Source organism: Stegodyphus dumicola, chromosome 9 (genome assembly GCF_044657685.1).
Source record: "Stegodyphus dumicola isolate Sdum_Otavi_A_Nest chromosome 9, ASM4465768v1".
Classification (NCBI taxonomy): Eukaryota; Metazoa; Arthropoda; class Arachnida; order Araneae; family Eresidae; genus Stegodyphus; species Stegodyphus dumicola.
Window position 1 is genome coordinate 139,784,558 of NC_140776.1, and position 24,307 is coordinate 139,808,864.

At 33.4% G+C, this 24,307-nt stretch overlaps 1 protein-coding gene and 1 long non-coding RNA gene across 2 annotated transcripts in view; one reads left to right on the forward strand and one right to left on the reverse strand.

Annotated features, from left to right (window-relative positions):
- The window catches only part of LOC118198850 (uncharacterized), a 368,065-nt gene extending 366,344 nt beyond the window's left edge, over positions 1 to 1,721 (reverse strand). Inside the window, exon 1 of the long non-coding RNA XR_015043102.1 lies at positions 1,609 to 1,721. This is a non-coding gene — a long non-coding RNA (uncharacterized LOC118198850). The remainder of the gene's footprint in view (positions 1 to 1,608) is intronic.
- The window catches only part of MCU (mitochondrial calcium uniporter), a 757,559-nt gene that overhangs the window by 419,992 nt on the left and 313,260 nt on the right, over positions 1 to 24,307 (forward strand). Inside the window, exon 2 of the mRNA XM_085824151.1 lies at positions 20,739 to 20,798. Coding sequence (XP_085680277.1) covers positions 20,739 to 20,798 — 60 coding nt within the window. The remainder of the gene's footprint in view (positions 1 to 20,738; positions 20,799 to 24,307) is intronic.

The window sequence follows — 24,307 nt, forward strand, 5'->3', positions numbered from 1 at the left end:
AAACGATAGAGATTACATGGAGCTGCTTAAAAAGCGCGTCTGGACCACATTCTAAGCTAATGGGAAGGAGTCGAAAGTTTATACTATGAAAAATCAAACAAAATCCAGACATTACTGCTGGTAAACGTGCGGCGGATTTAGAAGAACGGCTTGCAATAAAAGTTAACCCTGCAGCTGTTAGAAGAGTCACAAAAGAATATGAATACAATGGGCAATGAGAAAGAAGATATTCTTTCTTAAGAACACAAAGAAAATATTCCTGACATTTGCAAAATGAAAGGCAGGCAAAGATTAATAATATTGAAATAATGTTATATTTCCAGAGGATTCAAAATAGGCGTGACAAGTCAAAAAGGCAGGCGATTCAAAATAGGGGAAAGTCAAATAAAGTACTAAATCCAAAAATGAATTGCCTACTGCTAAGCGGGAAGGCAGAAGCAATTAAAAAAAACTCAGATTTTACATTACGACCAAAGAGGCGTTTTTTTAACGTTTTGTGTGTTACCTTCATTTATTAAATATCATGTTCTTCGCACTTAAACCATAAAATTCAGTTCAACAGCAATATCGCAAAATAATATTAAAATGAGCTTATCTTTAGAATTTCCGATACATAGTCAGTTTCGCAATTGCTCGCTTTAAATCGTTGAGTTTGTTAATTAAACATTCGTTAAGCTTTTACAAAATGTGAAATAGATAATAAAACAAATTCCAAATCTGGGCTTCCAGATGCCCATATTCGGGTTGATACGTACGTTATTCAAAATTGGATGGCTCTAGGTACCGTTGTTTTTCATCACAGTGCGAAAAACATACATACATTTATGCAGATTCTTCATTATTTAATTTCTTTAAACATAATACAGGAATCTAATATTTGGTGACACCAATTTCAAAAGTGAACCGACATTTATAGTAAATCAAAGCAAAACGCCAAAACGAAATTAATAGTCCTTCTGGGCAAATTGCCACTTTGGACTAAAAATTCTTCTTTATAGTGTCAATTGCACGTTATCATTCACATTATTTAATTAAAAGTCGTTCTTCAACAATGAATGATCATTCTTTTAATTCCACAAATTATCTTACCTGAACTGCTTGGGGAAAATAATGCGATTTCCAAAACTTGAGCAAAGCTGTAAAAGATTTTAAAAATTCCACATAAAATTTCATTCTAAATACTTGTTTTCGCATTATCCGATGGTATAAACTATAATAATCCGAAAATTTTAGTTTGCGCATTAAATGAAGATACATGCAAAACTATCGTTCCGGTGTTAAATGTTAAGAACTCTAGATCCAATTTTGAACAAAAATTATTTTGCCACATTATATTGTCATTCACAAATAAATTTGTGCCTAACTTGAGCTCGATAGCTTATCACGAAGAAATATAAAAAACGCTGACGAACTTTTTACCATAGCGACAGACACGCTAAATGAGTTTAAATAAAAACTTATAAAAAGACGACTTTGTAGAAATCGGAAATAATCATGAATGCATTTTAAGATATTTTGCACCACGCTTGTCATTTAAATTTAATTTTTCCTACTGAAAAGACAAACATGACATAACCTAAAATAAACTAAATAAAAACTATTTCTTACCTGAACATTTTATAATTGTGTTTCATTAAACAATTGTCCAAAAACAGCGCTACCAAATTATACGATCTATTTACCGTGGTGTCGAGATTTTATGCTGTTCTGTTCAAAACAATATCGTTTATTTGAAAAGAATTGCACCAAGAAAAGTTTCTGGCATTAGTTTTTTTGTTTTCTTTTCGTTATCTTGGCAGAGATCCAAAAATTCGTTTTGGCGTTTACAAATGTTATCGAGTCAACTAAACTCTTAATTTATTCTTTTCCATAACGTTCAGAAAATTAATGCAGGGTCATGTATTGTTGAATGAAAAATTATAAAGGCCGCATAATTCTGATTTATGCGAAGGAGTTAAAAGAAAAGAGAAGCCATATGCTTTATGGTTATAAAAATGGCGATGAGTGCCTGTGGTTGAGAATGTAGCATTTAGTACATTAAGTTATTTTGTAAACGACTGAGTTAAGGTCTAGAAGCTTGAATATATTTTAATTAAATAATATTAATTTCTTAACGGGTTATCTTAAAATATTTGGACCTTAGTATTTGATGTTAGAGAACAACTGCATGGATTCTCTCTTTTTATTTATTTATTTATTAATCTGTTTGACTAACATTGAACATTATCTTTTTTCTTTGCTGCTGAATGGAAAGATTTTTACATAGTATGTATTTTGTATCGAAGGAAGGACTTATCACGTCATTATCAAAGTATCATTTGTCTTGTCCATACTTTATTTGTGGACATAAGACAAGTTAAATTTTCACACTATTCTCAATATCTCTGTTTATTTGTTAGGCCTTTCAGCCGGTACAGTGGTTAGTGACGCTGACTGCCGTACCGGTGAGCCCGGCTCGAGTCCCGGAGGAGGCCTAGATGTAAAGGAGAACTCAAAATACATGGCTAGCCGAAAAAGCTTTCGAGAGATTGTTGATAGGGGATTGTTGATAGAGGTACGAGACCCTCCCGGAGCGCTGTGCCTCAAACCTGGGGCGGAACTGCGCGGGTTGTGCGGCAGGTCTGTACCTGTACGGCCAATGATGAAATTATGGTTTTCTGTTCACTTCTATCTCTACCTGTGTATCTGTTACATACATGCTGGTGGCAAATAAACAGGTGCAGAATTAAAGAAAGTATTGCTCGGAATGTGTGGCTTTCAAGCGTACATTTACGAAAGTAACAGCTTTATATTAAAAGAAATTTTTTTTAATCCATTGCGACATGGAAATGTTTTTAAACTTCTGAGTAATTTTGTCATTTTTCGTAACAATATCCATGGCATGTACGCTATTTTTAATTCGAAGCTTATAATTTCAGTTATAATTTATGCAGATTCAAATTAACACATTTTCCCACTTAAATAACTCTGATTTTATAATTATTGTCGCCTACACATGATTATTCATTGATTCATTGAGAGAAACCTTAGTGATCATTATTACGGCGCGTCGGGAAAAGAGCGATATAATTGAGACTTACCAAACATTTTTAGGTCATTAAGTTGGAATTTTCTATTAGTGAAATTGCGTTTAAAGTCTCAATTATTATCGTTTGACGAAACGTGCTAAAGTTATTAACTTTGTTCGAGTTTTGAGCTGTTTTTCCTTTGATAAATCTGGCTCAAACCTCGAATTGAAACCTTACCATTTGTTGCTATTTTTTGTACATATCATGTATTTTTGAAATATGTTTAATTTTTACAAAAGCCCTTTTAAAATTATTTGTGCGTTAAAATTAAATTTTTTCTCACCCCTTTTGAAATCATCTCGACTTGTAATTTTAGCATTTAGTTTGTACGAGATTTTTACTACATTATTTACTACATTACTACATTATTATTGTTTCTAGTTGTTGAATGATTTTGCATTTTTGCTAAGGAACTATAGAGTCAAATGTATTTTTTAGCATAAGCTTTTAAACGATTCTTTTACGTATAATATATAATTATATATATATATATATACGTTTCATGCAGCCGATTTCAACGAAAAAAAGAGATGCAAAACTACATGTTATAGCAGTCCCATATATACAATTTCAACGTTCAAGGCCTGCTCGTTTTTGACTGGTGCGAGATACAGTATACGTACGTACCTACGTACAGAGGTCAAGAGAAAAAATCTCTTCTTAATACATTTTAAATCCAATTTACTGTCCGTTTTGAAAAAAAAAAAATAATCCTTATTCTGTCCATACATATAGATATCATGCCAAAAAGCGTTGAAATGGGTTAGAAAACGGTCAAAATGAAAATTTTCATTGAAATATGATACCCGAAATTTTTTGCGATTACAGCACTTTCTTTGCACAAGGAAGTAAAAATGATTAAATTTATTTCATCCTTAGTTTAAATAATATTTTGAACTGTATGCGTAAGTAAACATCAGTGGTTCAGAATACTATATAACACAAGGTCATTTGATACCCAGTTGTTCTAAAGTCTTCTCTCAAAATATTGTTTACTGGGAGGTTCTTCAGTAAAGAAGTGAGTCAAGTGTTTTTTTTTTTTTTTTTTTTTTTTTTTTTTTTTTTTTTTTTTTTTTCAAATATACACAGAACTTTTATATTTTGCTTTGGCCACAGTTTGCTCATCTAGTGGGCTTGCCCGCTAGTATATAACATTTGTCAATTTTTATGAAAAACCTTGTTTTAATTATCATTACATTCATGAAATTTTATCAACAACTTCTATTTATAAATACCTATATTCCGTTAGCTTTATTTGAATAAACACGCCTATCTATGAAAGTGCAAGGATTTGCTGCAATTAGATTGTAGGATTGTGAGAGAGTGTTTGTATTAAGGACGATGCGTAATGGTTATTGCCTTGACCGTTTCGTGCTACACGCTCTTAATGAAATGAAGAGGCAGCCATTTCCTAAGTAGATCTTGTCTTTCGCAAATTGATCGTAAAATTGCTAGATACGATCAATAATCACTTGTGTGCTTACTTCAGATGCAGGGGGTTTGCGCTGTGTATAATAGAACTGCATATAATGATTGTAATTATCTGCCAATATCTTCATTTACATTTAGTTGGTTGATTGATTACTTCTAAACTCTTTTACATAGATTTGCGCTTCTAAATACAAACTGGGTTAGCATGCATCTTGTGGTGTTTGTTTTTAATGCCTACTTATGTTTATCAAAAAAGTTCTAGTTAAGCTTACGATATTATTTTAAATCTATCTACATATATGCATGAATGTATCGCTGTTATTAATGATATATTCATAATAATATTTTGTTTTTCTTGCTTAAATAAGTTTCCCAAAGTAGGAGTGTCTTCTCCCTTGGGCATTTGTAGCAATGGTTACAAATGCGCATGTGCGATTCAGATGATTCAAATGATGTGTCATTGCTAATGCAATTGCTTTGGTGGGCAAGCATGTTTTGTTTTCTTCTGTCATTCCTTGCAACTAGGCATGTAGTTAAGCAATACAGGTGCAGCAGCTTTTTACTTCCTTGTACGAAATAAAAGAAATATTATAATCGCGGAAAATGTCGGATATCATGTTTCATCGCAAATATCCATTTTGACCACCCCCAAATCGAATTGGACGATTATTTTGCGTGACATCTGTACGTATAGACAGAAAAGAGGACTCTTCTTTCCAAAAAGGCTTGTAAAATGGATTTAAAATAAATTCAGAAAGGAATTTGTTTCCCTGACGTCTGTACATACGTACGTATGAACGTATGTACGTACCTCGCATAACTCAAAAACGAGTTGTTATAGAACGTTGAAATTTTGTATATGAGACTGTTGTAACATCTAGTTGTGCATTTCCTTTTTTTTATTCCAGTCGGCCTTACAAACGTATATATATATACTAGAAAGCCCGGCGGTCATACGAAATGACCGCTGTTCTAGATATTATAAATTGTAAGTAAAATGATTTGTGCAAAGGTGTCTGCTAATTCAAACTGAATTACCCAGGGCAGGCGGAGAGGACGCTCCTTTGCTTACTGCCCCACGGGGTTTCCCCCCTTCTACTTCCGTAATTGCTTAAAGTAGAGTGCAATGAAGGAAACTATACGGTATATTTCTTAAAAGCCACCGCTAGCTCAATAAATAAAGGTGGTTTAAGTAATAAAATGTTAATTCGCATGTCAAAGATTTCTTTGTGCACAACATTTCTTGTGTGTAGATCTTTCCATCCTTTTTAAGCTCGCCTTGCAGAGGACCATCCATTATTTTTAATTTCACGTCCGTTCTTTCACGAACTCTTGAATAGGCAACATAAAGTTGACCGTGTCCAAATGCAGGCTCAGGTAAAAAAATGCCAACATGCTTAAGCGTTTGGCTCTGAGACTTATTGATGGTCATAGCAAAGGCAAGTTTTACAGGAAATTGTCTACGTCTCAATTGAAACGGCAACCCTGTGCCGAGGCAACTTCACCCCATTGGCTAGTACAGTTACGCAAGCAACCAATAAACTATCGGCGACAAACAGACACTTAAGCTGCATATAATATATTTAGTTATTTCATTTTATTTGTTTTTTCATCGTTGCCGGTTGCATATTTCCGAATTCTGTTATATATAGATGTTAAATTTATTTAGAAAATGTTAAATGCACGTGCTCTTGTATTTTAAATTTTTCCAGCTTAGCTTTCTCATAATATTCGTCAGATGCTGCACTGCACGGGGAGTAAAACAATTTACAGTTACGCAAGCAACCAATAAACTATTGGCGACAAACACTTAAGCCGAAAATATATATATATATATATATATATACACACATCCAGACCCTTACCCGGTTTGGTGAGCTATGTTTTTTATTCTTATATGTTGTTAAATTGTGAATATTTTGCTTTAAAATTGAACGAATTATGTTTTTAAAGTTTCTATGCCTTTGGTTAATCTGCCTGAGATAGTATTAAAATTATCAGCAGTTTAAAAGTAAAAGTGCAGCTAAGCCTAACGTGCTGCCTATTTGTTTATATATGAAACTTTTACTCTCTCTTATTTGTTTACATCTGAAACTCTTATCTGTCTCCTTTCAGAGTCTTTCAGCCCAATGGGAGCGGAAATTAACTGTCAGTTTTGTACAACGAAAATTTTGTCTTCCTGCACGTTGACTAAATTGCTTGCTTTTGCATAGAAACTTCAGTTTTCTTTGCAAAACGTTTTTACTCTATTTGGTGTTTCATGTTTTTCTGTGCTTTACGATTTTTGATGAAGATGTTTTGAGTTTTTATTTACTTTGCCTTGACGCGAAGTGAGAACTCAGTCGACTGAATGGGAAATAATTCTCTGATGAAGTTTTAGGAAATACGTTTAAAATGAAGCGCAGCGAAAAGTACATAAATTTAATAGGTCGCACAAAGAAATGATATGGTGTCCACATCAAATGCTTTCAGTATTTTAGTGTGTCCTGAGGATAAGATCGAAACATCAGAACCCCTTACTTTTCTACTTATGTAGGAGAGAAAGAAAATATTTTGTAAATGTATTTACAAGACAGCATACATTAGCCTGTAATGCTACTTAATGCAAGACTTGTCTTACTGTGTGTAATTTGTTGTTTATCTACGCTACACGAACATCAGTTTTCATATAATATCTAATATTGTTAGTCATTTCATGTGATAACTTTGGCTTTGATGTCCCTAATTTGTACTACAGCTAATTCTCTGTAAAGCGACTAGACACAATTGCACATGACTTTTGTCTTCTGTAGAGGCTGACTAAAAGAAATCATTATTCAGTACTATCTTTAGTTTTTCGTAGATACCAGTCGTTTTTAGAGATGGTTCTGATAAGGAAGTAGCCATGATGAGAGGGTCTGGTATTTTTTAATTGCATAACTGTATCTTTTTACAATGCATAGTTCTAATTCATTTAAAGGAATTAAAGGAGACTGATTCTTGACATTACCCTGTAAGTTTGCCTATTTACATTCATCATTAGAGCTTTAACAAAATAATTCGTTGAATATGTTTGCATTCAGAAAGTCAAAGGAGCAAATTCAGCGTCTTTCCTTCACATATGGACACTCATAGCTGTGCTTTTATCTTCGCTTTGACGTCTGGCCAAAGGAACTTCTCTTTGAACACTAGAGACTGAAGTCTCTTTGTTCTGCATTCCTGTTGTCATGAATGATAAGGAAACTGTTTGCGTTTGGTGCCGCTTTTGGCTAACAGTATTCATTAATTATACACAGTCTTTTAACTCTGAGACAGTAAAGGCTGTAAGTTTGTTATAAGCTTTAAAATGAAAAGCGTCATTCACTCGGGAGCAAATTAATTATAAAGTGTAACTTTCTTCTAATTTTATATAATTTAGGCATTTAGACAGAGGGCATTTTCTGCGATATTTGCGCCTGAAATGTATATGAGTTTAGGCATAAAAATTAGTTTCGTTTGTACAGTCCTCCACGAAAATACTCTTTTCATCTCAGATAACCCCTTATTTATTTAAATCTCTTGAAATTGCGTACGAAGTCATTTATTGCAATCTATAACATTTCCTTTTTTTGCAATGTAGTATATTTTTACTTTGCATAATATGAAGAATTTTACAATAGAATAAAATAAATTTTTGTATGTAGAGTTTGAAAATTTAATTATTTTTATTGGCGTTTTTATAAACTTAATACATATAACTTTGGTTTAGAATTACAGCTTTAATTTGATCCAAAATAACTTTTACTACAATTAATTTGCAGTGAATTATCGACAGCAGTCGAACTGTTGCTTACAAATCAACTTAACCAAGGACGTATAGATTTTATTTGCTACCTTAATTATTGGTTTGTTGCTTGAAATATATTAGAACACAACCCAATGATTGCTTCTGAACTGTAATGCAAGATTTTGCATTTTGTGTCTACCAGTTTGTGTTGGCAATCGTGCCAGAATGCACGTGCGTTAGTGTGGAATAGATACATCCGTGGAAAGCTAGGAGTCAGTCAATTAGTATACCAGTGCAGCTATGGAGGTGCTGGCACCCTTTAGTCAAGCAGTGTTGTGTCATAGACAAGCATTGAATATAGTGGGGGAACGATAAAGATCTTTAGAATTCTAGGCAAGGCAGCTGATGGATGAAATTTGATTCTAATACCATGGCGCAGCGGCAAATGTAATTGTTAGTTCGACACACATTCCTAACTTGTCTAATTTCCCTCTTTGCAGTTTGGTTTGGGTATTCGTTCTCCAGATTTGGCAACTTCAAGCTACTTCTTTTGGGATTACCTGAAAGATAGAATATTTGCTCATTGTAGACGACTGACGAACAGCGTTAAACGTGAAGTAAGTGCTTTTCTACAAAACACATTGAGACCCGTCATGGAAGTCTTCTGGCATCACCTTGAGTAACGCTTCGAAGCAGAAACAGGGAATTTAAAGGACATTTTTTTAAAGATTCAGTAGTGTTTGTATCATCCATCTTATATACAGCTTTAAGTGCCTATATGCATATCATTATATCACAGCCACATAAAGTTACTATACTCATTCACTGTTTCTCTGTTATTATTAAAGTTGGTGGCTATAGTATGCGTTACCATTTAGTAGCTAACTTGTATTCAACAAATAATTTAGCTTTCCAAAATCAAACAAGTACCTTGAATAATCTACATCTAAATATAAAAATTCAAATTTAAATTTTACTAATCGAACTTCATTTAACATCGCGATTTACAGTGCATCATGGAGAAAATAATCACGGCGAGTCAAATCAAAAGTGCAGTAAACGAATTCTTGTAAGGCCCACTAGCGGCCGAGTGGTAAAGTTCCTAAACACTGGTAATTCGGCCCGAGGTTCGAATCCCGATGAACGGGCTGGCTGCATGGGCGTTTTCATATTTTTCTCCATTATTAACTTGTATACGAGCTAGTTTCTGTTAGAAAGTCTTCCATGAAGACATTCTTCCCATTAGGCAGATACTCCTTGAGCGCTTTGCCAAAATTAAATAAATCAAACCAACCGAATTCTCGTTAATTCAACATTTAAATCTCATGTCTGCACTTGCGTAACCAATATTTGCACCTTTTTTCGATTAGACACCCCTCGCGGAATAGACAGAGAAAATAACAGTAAAAGGAAAGAAATAAAAATGCAACTTTAATTATTACCATGATTATTACATGCTTAGTTACGCTGAAACCTCCGTACAAGGTAACCGTTTTGAGTTTAAAAAAGTTTTGATCTTTTTCTTTGGAGTTGTTCGACATAGAGAACATGATGGTTGACGATGTTCTGCTTCGTAATTAAGTTATCAAAAGTATTGCTTTTGTAGATTATCACTGCAAAAGGTTTTACCATGTGTTGAAAAATGATTATATACAGAGTCCCATATAGAGTGGTTTCTAAATGGGAACATTATAAGGTATTTTCTCCCGCTTTCCTAGCGTGCCTGCGTGGTGTAGTGGTCCTGCACGCTTGGCCGGTATTCCAGAGGTTCGTGGTTCGATTCCCGGCGAAGGCGGCAGCTAATATTTCAGCTTTCTTGCTTCCAAAAAATACCTAATGTCTCTACAACATATTTTCACACCTTATGTGAGAAAGCATGAAAATGACTTTACAATTATACTATGGTTATGTTTTATCAATGTTCTTTCAAAATTCTTAACATATAAGCATCATGACATAAGTCTGTACACTTTTGAAAGCCACTTAATGTGCTTAAACATCTGGTATTTCGTTCCATTATATTTTCATGTCTTTCACTCTTTAAAATTACAGCAGAGCACCAATTTTCCAAACTTCAAGTTTCTGACCAAAACACAGAACAGAAAAATTTAAAGTTTTTTTTATATTTGTCTATCATTAAGAAGAATCTGTGTGATTTGTGCATTGTGGAAAATCGGCGGCACTTAGAACCACCAAATCTTAAACACACGTAATCCTGCTGTGGTGTTGCGTGGCCCCAACTTGCCCGCAACAGTAGTAGAACTGCTATGAACTGGAAATTCACAAACTCTTAAGAAGGGTTTAACTCCCTTTTTATTCCACTTTAGAAGTTACAGATGCGTTCACTTGACGCTCACAAACTACGCCGACCCGGTGGTTAAATAAAAATAAGAAAGTACAACTAAAAATGAATAAATAACAAGTCACTACCTACGAGGCTCTATAAACGTGACTAACTTAATCGCGTTCTAAGATACAGCTGAGATTTCAGCAAACTTTCTGAATAAGAAGTTGAAAGATTCAACTAACTGCCGAAGTAGGCACACAGGCCGAAACGCGCGGTTCTTAAATTTCTACCTAGCAACCTTCACGCTCGTGAATCAAGAAAGCACACCTACAAACTCGTTTCCCTTCTATTTAACTCAAAATACTTCTGCTAAAAATTTGAATACTCTGCGCGTTCTACTAAAATTTACATACTCTGGCATTGGCAATTCCAGGGGAAAGTAAAGGCTTGACAGGAAAGATAGTTTAAACTTGAAATAAATGTTAGTTAAAATAAATATAAACCCTACACTGCACCCGAACCTTTTCATCTGAAAGCCCAAATTTTGAATTTCGAATTTATTTTTGATTTACAGTGTGTAGTTTTTTTTTGTTTGAAATCCAAATACATCACAAGAATATTCTTCTGCATTTGGAAACTGTTACTTGTTCAGAAAAAAGTATTAAAAGTTCAATTTCTGCGAAAACATCGCAGTATACTGCTAATTAACGGCAAGTTCTATTTGAAATTTAACTGTTCATGATTTTAAAAATGATAGAAGTATTCAGACAGTACTTGATACAAAGCGTTCAACTATCTTTGATGCATTAAACGTCGGAAATTGAGAGAAACCCTTCAGTATGCGATAAGTCTAAACCACATTCCAAGGTAAACGAAGGAATCGGAGACTTAATCCTATAAAAAATCAAACAAAACCAGATGATTAGATGGATTTAAAAGCAACGTGTTGCCACTTGGCAACGCGTAAGGTATTAAAAATTTCAAGTTTAATCAGAAAAACTCAGTGATGTAAAAGAATTGTGTTGCCACTCAGCAAAACGTAATATATTTGTCTTTCGAATTAAATTAACAAAATGAGACATGCAAAACAAATTCATCACCATCGCCTGAAATAAATAAAATTGCCTGAAATAAATAAAATAAATAAGTAGTTTTACTTTCCACGCCGCAGCGTTTTCTCATTTGGTAAAACATTTAAATTTTATTTGAGATTTATTCTCTTACTTAACAAACTAAGCAATTTAAAAGTAATAAAGGCAGATCTTCATTTCTGTTGTTATAATTTATTAGTTAGATCCCTGAAATTACATTAGTTGTATTTATTAAAATGGTTATATACTTTCTTTTTTAGAATGGATGTTTTATTGAAAATGAGGGAAAATGTGATTCTTGCGTAAAAACGTGTTATTAAGTGTTGTTGTTAATGATTCTGCTGAATATTAAATTGAAACTAATGAAGATAATACATTGTCTGCTCAAATGAACAAGAAATTTATAAAAATGTAAACTATTATAACGATACTAATAAAAAATTATTAAAATATGAAGACTGCTATTTTAAATGTTTAGAAAAAGGTAGGAAATTATTGTAGTGGTTGTAAAGTTCTTATTCAAATCAATTACTCTTCCTGAAGAATTCACAAGGTGAAAAAGAATAATTTCTTTTAAATAAAAAGTAATGGAATTTTTTTCCCGTTGATAATTAAAGCATATATTAAATTAAGCCGTAATTCTTATAGAAATTGCTGCGCATTTAAAAAAAAGCTGAAGAGGCGAATTTTTTTAGCCCGAATTTAGGCGAATTTTTTAGGGCTATTAATTTCGTTTTGGCATTTTGCGTTGGCTCACTATAAATGTCGGTTCACTTTTCAAACTGTTGCCACCAAATATTATCACCCTGTATTATATATAAAAAAATTAAATAATGAAGAATCTGCATAAATGTATATATGTTTCTCGCACTGTGATAAAACAACGGCACCTAGAGCCATCAAATTTTGAATAACGTACTTTTCCATCCGAGTATGGGCATCTGGAAGCCCAAATTTGGAATTTGTTTTATTATCTATTTCATATTTTGTAAAAATTGAACGAATGTTTGATTTGCAAACTCAACGATTTAAAAGCGAGCAATGGCAACACTCTACGGTTTAAAAAAAGACCTTTTTATCTCCAACGCGCGGAACTGTGTATCGGAAATTCTAAAGATAGGCTCATTTTAAAATTATTTTGAACTGAATTTTATGCTTTTTTGAATATTTTTATTAAGTGCGAAGAACATGATATTTAATAAATAAAGGTAACTCGCAAAAACGCTCCTTTGGACGTAATTTAAAATAGGAAACCTTTCAGACTTTTTATAATACTACTCTGAAATTTATTTTTTTATTTACTTTTTTTTTTTTTTTTTGTTTAAGCTCTTAAGTGGTTCTTTAGTTTGATTGATATCTATTAGTAGTATATATTATACTGGCTGTTCTCAACAACTTCAGGTAATCGGCATTTCGCTTTATATTTGAATAATTAGGTAATGTTTGAGCAGTTATGTGAATAAGTTTTCCATATTAGCTATGGGGGCCTACCAGCGGCCGAGTGGTAAAGTCGCTGAACACGGGTGGTTCGGTTGGAGGTTCGAATCCCGCGAACGGGCTGGCTGCATGGGCTTTTTCGTGGTTTTCCCCATGTGTAACGTGTATACGAGCCAGTTTCCTCCACGAAGGCACCCCTCTCCTTAGGCAGATAGCCCTCGAGGTTTTGCCATAATAACACACACACTCACACACACACCATACTAGCTATGGTAAAAAGTAAATCACATTTTGTTGGCTATAAATTCGGAAATTGAACGATTTCACTTAACATGTGTGTTTTAAACACTTTTCTTTCAGCATTGTATTGTTTATGTAGCTTTAAGTTCATTAGTCAGATTAAAAGAAGCTGTGAACTTTTACATGTTCAAAAATACTTTTACAGCATCTCAGATATATGAAATTTTAAAGACCTTCAAAAAGTCGTAAAAACTACGTCGTGTTGTTAAAACTTGCTTCCGCAATTAAGCCGATAGTTTTTTAAAATATTGAAATGAAACTCAGATCTCTATAAATAGTACACGGCTTTGATACGTTTTTCAATATTTTAAATATTATGGACTTAATGCTAAAATTTTGGATATTGTTTTGAATATCAAAAAAGAAAAATCTAGAAGCAAATTCTCAATTGTTCTCTGAATTAAAAATTCTATAAAATCTTCCATGCCTTATTTTAATGTTAGTGTGTTTATGGCAAACCCTCGAGGGCTATCTGCCTAAGGGGAGGGATGCCTTCGTGGAGGACTTTCTAAGCGAAACTGGCTCGTATACACGTTACACAAGGGGAAAACCACAAAAACGCCCATGCAGCCAGCCCGTCCGCGGAATTCGAACCTCGGACCGAACTACCAGTGTTCAGCGACTTTACCGCTCAGCCGCTGGTGGGCCTATTTTAATGTTAGAAATAACTGTCTAGTTAGAAGTAAAAATATACTTTTATACCTATGTCACTTTTATAGCTATGTTACTTTTTAATATACACTGGTGTGCAAAAATTAAGGACGAAGTCGAAAAATTAGCATATCAGTTGAACGAAGAGGCAGAGCGGACAGACAGACCAATCAGGAGATTAAGTAAGGTGATGTACGGTAGCACATGCGCAGATATGCAGGTAGACGTAATGAAGGACTGTCTGAGTAGTATAAAGCATGTTGTCGGTGTAAGATAAGTATTTCTGGCAAAGAGATTGCACGCCGTATAGCAGTTAAAATCACACCGAGTTGCTGCTTCAGCGAGAAATGGCGAATAATCAATCTGTTAGACGACATCTGGATGCTTTTACCCGAGGTCGAATCATTGGGAAGTTGGAGGAAGGCCGCAGTGTGACAAGTGTGGCTGCAGAGTTCGGAATTGCTCACAGCATCGTTTCACGACTTTCGAGACAATTTCAAACTACAGGAACAGCTATCCGAGAGTTTAGTAGTAGTCGTCCACGAGGAACCACACCCGCAGATGACCGGTATATTGCCTTACAGGCCAGAAGAAACAGGCGGCAGACAGCGGGAGAAATCGCTAGACACACGACACAGGCGACTGGACGACCGATATCGCGTTTTCCCGTGGCCAGAAGACTGCACGGTGGTGGTCTGTTTCCACGACGCCCTGTACGGTGTGTACCTCTAACGCCTGCCCATAGGAGAAGGCGTTCTCTGTGGTGCCGGGAACACCGGAATCGGAGAGACAATGAATGGGGACGAGTACTCTTTACAGATGAGAGCAGATTCAGTCTGAGTAGCGATTCTCATCGCATACTCATCTGGAGAGAGCGGGGAAGCCGCAATCATCCCTCGAACATCATTGAAAGGGACAGGTATGGAGGTGGCGGTGTTCTCGTTTGGGGAGGCATCATGCTTGGTAGTCGTACAGACCTCACATCTTTGACGCAGGTTCAGTCAACGGGACCCGTTATCGTAACGAGATTCTTCTTCCATATGTGCGTCTTTTTAGAGGCGCTATGGGTCCGCAGTTCCTTTTCATGGACGACAATGCACCATGTCATCGCAAAGTAGCCGCCGAACAGCTCTTAGAGAGTGAGGATATTGAACGTATGGATTGGCCGGCACGATCTCCGGATCTCAATCCCATCGAGCATGTATGGGATTTTCTAGGCAGACGCTTGGCAACTCGTACCTTACCACCAGTAACGATTCCGGAGCTTCGATTGGCGCTGCAAGACGAATGGGCAGCAATGCCTCAACAACTCATTGACACCCTCATTCTCAGCATGGGCAGACGCTGTGAAACCTGGCTGGCAGTCAGGGGAGATCATATCCCCTATTAAAGACCGGATGTTTCTTGCTGGACACCCATCACAGGGATGTTCGGCCTTCTCCATGCTACGTTTTCAATAAAGCTTCTTTTTATCTCTCTGATTTCTCTTTTAGTAAGTGTTGCTTACATTACTCATGTCCTTAAGTATTGGGGATCTGACGGTATTAAATGTGTTGATATGGAAAGCTTTTGTACAAAGTTATATTGAAAAGAACCGTCTCGTCCTTAATTTTTGCACACCAGTGTACTTTTACACCTATGTCACTATTCGCTGTCTTTAATTTCAATTATTAAATATTTCACAGAATTAATATCATTTGCTGTTATATGCTGTAAAATGACATTGTTCGTGGTGTTATTATGTTCAAGTGTCTGTCTAGTTTATCTGAAAATAACTGCGTTATTAAACTGAAACAATGTATTTCGTATTTATGTTTTAACTTTTATGAAAGGATAATATAAGAAATAATCTTTTCTGCGGAAGCAGGTGTTCCGCCAATAATCTCTGAAAACATAAATAGAAAAAAGGTGTGCAAAGTTTGAGAATGAGCAAAAAGAAAGAAAAAAAAGTGAATCAAAAGTAGGAAGCTTTTCTTGGAGAGCTTCGCCTGAAACAGATAAAGACTTTGGGGCGAAAAAAACTTATCTTGAAGAGTACAAAGAAGAAAGATCAACACAGTTTGTGCTATATGATGCTTTTACGTTGTACAAAGAAAAGGAAATTGATTTTACACTCATATCGTACGGTGATATGACGGAAAAACCTTTTTTGTTTGTTTGTATGCGAACCTGACAAAATACGTTTTAGGATGTCAGATAAGCTGTTTGACGTTTTTAGAATATATTTTTTCAAATATTATTCTTCGCGAAATATTTTGAAATTGAATGACAGTTTCCTTTATTTGGCTCGCTAGTCAAAGCTTTAGATCCAGCGAATAATTCGTATAATTGTTTTATTAAAATTATAGTATTTTCAGTAATGAAATTTTCACCGGATTTATGTTATATGGATTTCTTTTTTGTGAAGCAAGTGTATCCTTATTTTCTAATTTATATTTCTCAATATATTTTTATGCGTTCATATGTACGAATTCAAATCAGATTTCTTATTTTCAGTGTCTTATTTTTTGCGAAGTTTTTAAAGCGTAATTTCTAAGTTATGACGGAACATTTTGAAAATACTCTTTTCAGAATAAATATTTAAAGTCACTAATTAAAAAAAAATAATTGTTTTAACTGTATGTTGTGTTTTAGGTTTTTCTTTATTTTGTAATTTTTAATAAAAATGTTTTGAACTTTAGTATATTTTTGCCTTTTCGCGAAGAGAGAACTGAATTGATTGAATGAGAAATATATGTCTAATGAAATGCGAAGAAATACGTTGAATGAAATGCAGCAAAAATGCATATAATTCAATAGGAATCCATGTGTAATCTTAAGGAAGTCAGGCGGTGTTTATATCAGTTTTACTTTATTATGAATCTCGGCGAATACGAATTTTTCTGTGTTAGTACAGTAATATAAAAGATTAACATATTCAGGGGAAAAGAACAAAAACACAGTTTCCTGGTTTCTTGCCATGATGCCTGTGCGTAGTTAGCGTGATAAGAAACACGATGCGTTTATTACCGATATCGTTTAATTATTTGTTATTAAAGAGAATAAAAACATTTATCACAGCGAGTGCATTTGTAAGGAACAGTTCTTCGCGTCTTAAAATATATCAGCTGCCAATTCTCAAAAACTAAACTTTTAGATTATTTTTATGTTGCCAGATCTAAAAGATTAACATAATAAATATACAATAAGAAAAATGCGACTGGGAAACGATCCGTCGGCCAAACGATAAAGTTACAAGTACGGAACATCTTGCCCGGCGTTGAAATATTACATTATTTCAAATTTAAAGAAAAACATATGTACACAAAATTATAATGCCGCAACTTACAACAAATATACCAATTACTAATTCAATGAGAACAAAATAAATTATCCAACAGTAGAAATATCGTTATCCCTAATGGGTAAAATACAAATTTTTAAAATCGGTCTTCGGAAAACAGCCTTTGGCCGTGTGTACGTCTACAACTCTGACAGGGCCTGGAATCACCTTAATAATTCGAGGATTTTATTGAGAGTTTCTAAATTTTTAGACAGTGTTTAGGTGTATAACACAAATTATTGTCTGAAATACTACCCGAGACAAGGTAGCCAAAAGAGCTTCATTGCAAGAACAGATCGTCTCCCAATTTTATTTTATCATCTCTCAAAACTGAGAAGAATAATTCAGCAGCCAATAGAATATTGACCTTTTGAGGAATGAGAAATGATGCGTTTTCAAATTTGATTTTCCTTGGAATGTTAAAAATTCGAAACATTAATTCTTTTGGAAGATGTGAAATTAGTTACGTAAGGCACAATCAATAAGTCAGTTTCCCATTGTGAATCATTACTTTCATTCGATAAATAAGCTGAAACATTTTTCGTAATGTTCAGGGATGTGTCATTTAATACACTTATCGAAACGTTTATTTTTTCTTTCTTCAAATCCAAAGCATCGGCTGCTCTAGTAGTCATAAACGAGCTTTTAGAAACCGAATTTAGAATCGCTCTCAAAGGTTTGCTTTCACCAGTTGCATCTCGCACATAAATTATTACAGTATTTATTAAAACACTTTTATTACTTTCATTAAGAAGAAGGAAATACAAACATTTCATGGTGGATACGAATCAACTGACCTTGACGCGTTTATGTTATGTTGATTTTGTTCCTGAAACTCTATCGTTCCCATGCTGTCTAGGCCTTTATGAGCACTGGAACCGGTCAGAGGCGACGAATATGCATGTAACAATGTATGGTGATCGGATGTTTTCTTATAAATATATAACAAGCACTGTTCGAATTATACTGAGATAGTAAATGAAAATTCGCTAAGACAGATATAGCAAATCCGATGTTTTCTTTACCAAACTTACTCGGTCAGATAATTTCACTTAATAATAAATTTATCGAAGCGTTACAATGTATGCGATTGGGATTTACAAGCGATACATAATTTAGGTAATTTATTAGATTTAACCAAAAGAGATTTTGATCGTTCCGAATTAAATTTAGATGGAATGTAGCATTAATACTATTTAAAATTCGATATCTTTTCCCTAAGAATTCCAAAAATGTATCAAAATCTGGGACTTTATCATCTTTTAATGTTATCTCATATAGATTTCGTGTTTCGTGGTCTAATTTGTCAAGAACAACATTTAATAATAAAACATGAGATAGTTTATCTATTGCGAAATCTAAGGCTTTTCTTAATGCTGTCTAATATGATGCTAAGCTTTTAAGCAGATTTATGTTTTATTGATTGAATATTTAGAATGTTTTTGATATGACAGTCTACAGTTATTCTTTTTTATTCTCGTACCTTTGTTCTAAAGTTTTAAAAAGTGAAAAAGTTATCGTTTGATGTTTCTATTGATTTGGTTTCTCCCTTTAAAGCCCCTGTAAGTAACGTAGCTTTTTATTTTCGGAAAGTTCCGGATTTTCTTTGATTAAACTATTAAACTGAGTCTTAAACAAATTCCATTCTTCAAATTTTCCGCTACAATTCGGAAGAGGAATTTTTGGTAGTCTTTAGTTTAAGACTACCAAAAATTAGTTTAAGCCCTTTTCCAATGATCATTATATATAGAATAAGTTATGTGTCTAGAGCAATATTTTGATTGGTTACAGATTCGTAACTTGAAGCATGAAGTAGCTTAAGAATTTTCGTTAGAAATTTAAATATTGCATCCTAATGAGAGAACTTCTTATCAATAATATTTAGTGTTTTAACTTCTTATCAATAATATTTGTTGCTAATGCGAAAAAATTCAACATTTCAGAGCACATTTATTCGAAACATATGTTCCATCTTAAATTCCTTAGTAGGAAGTTTTAAAATACTGCAGAAAGTAATGAAATTTCTTAGTTCTCTTAACACAGAAGATTTAAAAAACTACAATTTAAAAGACGTGTCTTGGATAGCTGATGTGCGAAATCGATTAAAGCTGTTCGCAAAGTATTGCATTAATTCCATTAAAAGTAGTATGGAATTAGTTAAATTATCTTTAGAATCGGTACATTTTTCTTTCCAAAATATCCTGGAATAAAGTGGAAAATTTTTAAGTTTCTATTGATTTTTCTGACAATTGCAGTTGATAATTTTATTTAAGTGGCTTTAGCAAACGATAAGCACTTAACTTCGGATATAAGCTTGCTATAGTTGATAACATTTTTCTTCCGCATGAGGTTTAAGTTGATGAACACGAAAATGTTTTTCATTTGCATTTTAGAAATCAAAACATGTCAAATTTCAAAGTGAATGGTATGCATCTATTATAATCTTTTTTGTTTATTGAAATATCAAATATGGACACCATATGAAGTCCTTGTACAGCCTATAATTAATACAAAATATAATTAAACACCAAATATAATTAAAAGCAGTTAAAAATCATTTTTACAATTAAAATTTTGAGTTTGTTTGCAAAAACAAGCAACTAGGCCTGCGGGCAGGAAGGCAATTTTTCGATGCACAAAACTGCAAGTTTACTTTTGGTCCCCTCGGCAAAAACACACTGAAGTTAGTGCACAAACTGAGTTCACTGTTTTACTAAAAGTTTCAAATGTAAACAAATGGCGGCCTCGTTAGGCTTAATAACACTTAAACAACTGTTAAATTGCTGATAATTCTACACATGAATTTCCTATGATAACAAAATTACTACTTGAGGCAAATATTTGTCATAAGCCTCATACGCTAGTGATCTAGTGATATAATGGTAGGTCTGTGTTTTGAATAAGTCTTTTCTTTTTCTTAAATTAAGTCAGCGCACACATGTGTAAGTTGCTGTAATTTATAATGAAATAATTGTGTAGCAACTTTTTTCTACTACTGGCTTTCTGTTTTGAATAGTTTATTCTATACTTTTAATTTCTTGGATACTAATTGTTAACTTTGTAAAAGTATCATAGCTCCTCGAAATTGTTTTGTTTTCGGAATTAAATTTAATTCTACATACCAATATCAAACTCAGTTTCTCTTCAACGTAATTATATTTATATTTCCTAATTTTTTAAAAAATTTTCTGCTCGTTTTACGGCAAAATTCTTCTAACTGCTAGAATATAATCTGAAGTTAGATTTCAGTTATTTTTGTCCGCATTTCTACGTTTCAACAAGGAGATTTAAAAATTCATGAAATTATTTAAAATTTCATTTTAAAATGCCATTCTCAATATTTCATGAATGATGTACTTTCTTTTATAAAATAAATGTGCGTAACAATTGTATTACCTCTTTTCAGGCTTCCGAATTATGCATTGTGGAAAATACGTCGCTTCGAACCTTAGGTATTGAATCAAGAGTAAGTTTTCAAACTTTTTTCCTGCAAATAGTATGGGTATTTAGTTTGGTCATAATTGATTGTGAAAATCTGCTGGGTGGTTAGCATAACAACCAGGGCGTTAAAGGTTACTACGTAGCATAACAACCTGGGCAAACAGGATGCTAACAACAGGGACGTTTCGTTATGCTGAAATTTAGTATTCGCTTTACGTTTGCATTAATTAGTTTTCCTCCGGGATATTTTGAAAAATGATAACATTTGTTTAAGAGTTGTGTAATAATTAATTATTTCATAATCATATATGATAAAAAAACCTTTTAGTTGCTCATGCAGTTTTACGAGAGGAGCCTGTGACCATATAATTCTCTATCAGAAGGAGCTTTTTACTGTAATTCCGTGGAATTCAAGGTAGCAGTGCCATTTTCCCATGTTTCCTAAAATCAAAGCATTGCTGCAATTTTCTTTATTTTCAATGACAGTCAAGGTATTACTACCACTTTTCCTAAGTTTCCACGGTAATTAAGGCATTGCTATTTCTCCATATTTCCAATACAATCAAGACATAGCTGCTGTTTCTCCATATTTCCGTGACTTTACAAAGGTCAGTAGGCAGATAAAGTTATGCACTTTCAAGGTCAAACCTTTTTCTTTCCGACGCTCGACACAGTGACGTATCTTATGTATCTGCTGAGGGATATCTCTTATGGACCTGAAATAAATAAGAACCCCTGCTTTCGAACAGGATGCTGACGTTACGACTGGTTGCCTCATTTTTTGAGCCACTTATATCTGAAATAGATGATATGAATTTGCTGTTACTGACTAATTTTTCGAGATCTTTGTACTGGAGATATTTTTATTGTTATGAAAATCTTTGAAGTCTCAGATTGACTCACACACCACTGCTAGACAGTCACAAACTTAGCAACACAATTTGTCGAGAAAATGCTAATGTTGAGCAGGATACTCTGTATCTTTTTAAGTGTACCTGGAATATCGTAGCAAGGCTAGTTTGTTATAGACGACGCTTCCAAGACTGTTGTCACTGTTGTGTTTCGTCACTGTTGTGACGAAATGGGATGAGTTTTGCGAATCTTAGACTTTTCTAATCACGTCAGCTGTATTGCTGTGTATAAAAAGTGTGTTATACTTTGGAAATGAAAAATAGCAAAATTTAAATAAAAAATTGAAAAATATTAACTTGCAATATTATTTTGAGAACTCATTATGACTAGGATTAGTGACATTTTAACTATTTAAATGATTTTAAAACGAGTAAAATGTTGATGCAGAGTTACCTTAAAGTATAAGTCGGGAAATAATTGAGAGTATGCACTTTTAAATAGGGCACAACTTCATTAGATCCTCCTATGTATCTAAATATTCTTTTGCTTTCATTACATTACAGTATCATTTGTGCATCTTTTTATACCTTAAAGAGAAAAGAAATTTCTCTAACCACTGCAAGCAAAAGTATTCTCAAAGCTGGAGCGAAGAAGATTAAGTAATCATTCTTCGATTCGCTAGAGAACTTGTGTTTGAGCCATCGTAATCATTATCGATTGATATTGCTATCTTTTTGGGCGGGGAGGGAGTGAGGCTTAGTAATGGTTAGAAAGCCATAATGACTTGCCCATCAGTTTTAGGTACTTTTTCTTCTGAGAGTTTTTGAAAGCATATTAGGAATTTTTTTAATGTTTATTCATGTATTCCTTTTGTGAAATATTACATTCTGTATTTTAATGTAGTTTAATAAAAGGCAAAAAATATTTCTTAGCGTTTTTGAATAATTTTGTTTTCTTTTCGTGAGAAGATATTCTCTTATATTTTACTGCTGGAACTTATCGATTAGAAACTGTTATAATTTAGCATTTGCTGTTTTAGATTACACCAGCAGATTCTTTGTGCTTTCTGAATCAAGCTGAAAATATTTGACTTAAGCTCGCTTACAAAAAAAAAAAATATATATATATATATATATATATACATAAAAATAAATTAAAAAAAAAATCTGAAAATATTTTTGTATAAAACATAAAAATTGCACTTTTACTTTAAGAATCTTCGAGGAATATTATTTATATATTTCTTAATGAGGACAAAGGCTGGTAAGACCAAAGCAGAACTCTTAGATACCCGCTTATGTCCGTTTCTTTTGATCTGCGTTGTAATGCATAAGCTTTTATATAGATTCACAAATAGGAAATTAATTTTTAACTCTAGTTTTACGTTTATTTAATTCATACACGCCATTCAGTTTTAATTTTGTTATCCGTTGCCAAACTATTGCTGCCATTAATATCGTTTTAAAGATGTACATTGTGATATGAAATATAATTATATATAATAATTTTTGGAAAATTATTTCTTTACATAAAACTTAACAATTGTGGTTAATTTAGCACATTTTTACTGGAAAGTTCTTGAAACGTTTAAAGCGTTTTTCCTGAATGTTTGTGTTTTCCGTTTGCTAATAAGCTAATTTCGCGAAACTGGAAGCGTTCATCGTACGAAATGAAATGGCCTCCTCCCCCTTCTTCTATGTTCGGATAAACTGGCTGAAGTTTGGAATAATACGTTGCGGTCACCATTCAGAAGTATACGAAAAATGGCACCTCAGTCAAATTTATGCGAAGTCTCAGAACGTGCTTTATGAGCTAACGCTCCCTTTTCGCATAAGTGACTCACTTATAGTCAGCACATACGCGGGTAGAAACCAAATCGGCAGCCTAAGTTATTAAAGCTCTCTATACGTAGATCCTCGTGTGCTATTTAAACTCAGTTTTCTGGTGGATTAGGTGAAATAGTTAAAGTTCAGGAGAGATTTAACATACAAATAATGCGTTAGTTTATTTAAGTAAATAAACTGAATAAAATAACTGAATACCTGTATAAAATAATTAGCACAACTGCATGCGTAAATTTTAAATAAATGTTTGTGTAATTTTTAGGTAGACACAGTGTCTTAACAGACATTTCTTCTGTTTACAAATTAAGAGATGATTATACTTAAGAATCTTTAATAAATGATTAGATTATCCTTAAGAAATGGTTAGCTGGCACACGATTTATTCAAGAAATAATTAGTGTTTTCGCTTTAATTGACTGTAGTGATTTATAATTTTTTATGTAATATTTCTTTTGATTAAAGCCTTTTATTATTATAAGCTTATTCTAGAATTGCTTATTTCAGTTTTTTTTTCTAAATAAAATAGTTGAATGTGTAAATAAATTTTAAATAGGTTTAAATAACGAAGATTCGAGTATCTTAAGATTCTAGTATCATATGTAGAGAATTTGGAAAAGTACTTAAAGGTTTAACATCATTAAATATTAATCCTTTCCCATTTAAATTCTTTTTCTTACTTTTAATAAACTTTCAATCACGAAATTCTTCAAAGTAAGGTATGTAATTGTGTAGTGATTAATCCCACTTATCTGACAGTAACATCACAACAATCCCACGAAATTCGTCATGGAAAGGGGAGCAAGATTGCGTCTATCGTTGGCAAGAGCCTTGAGCACCT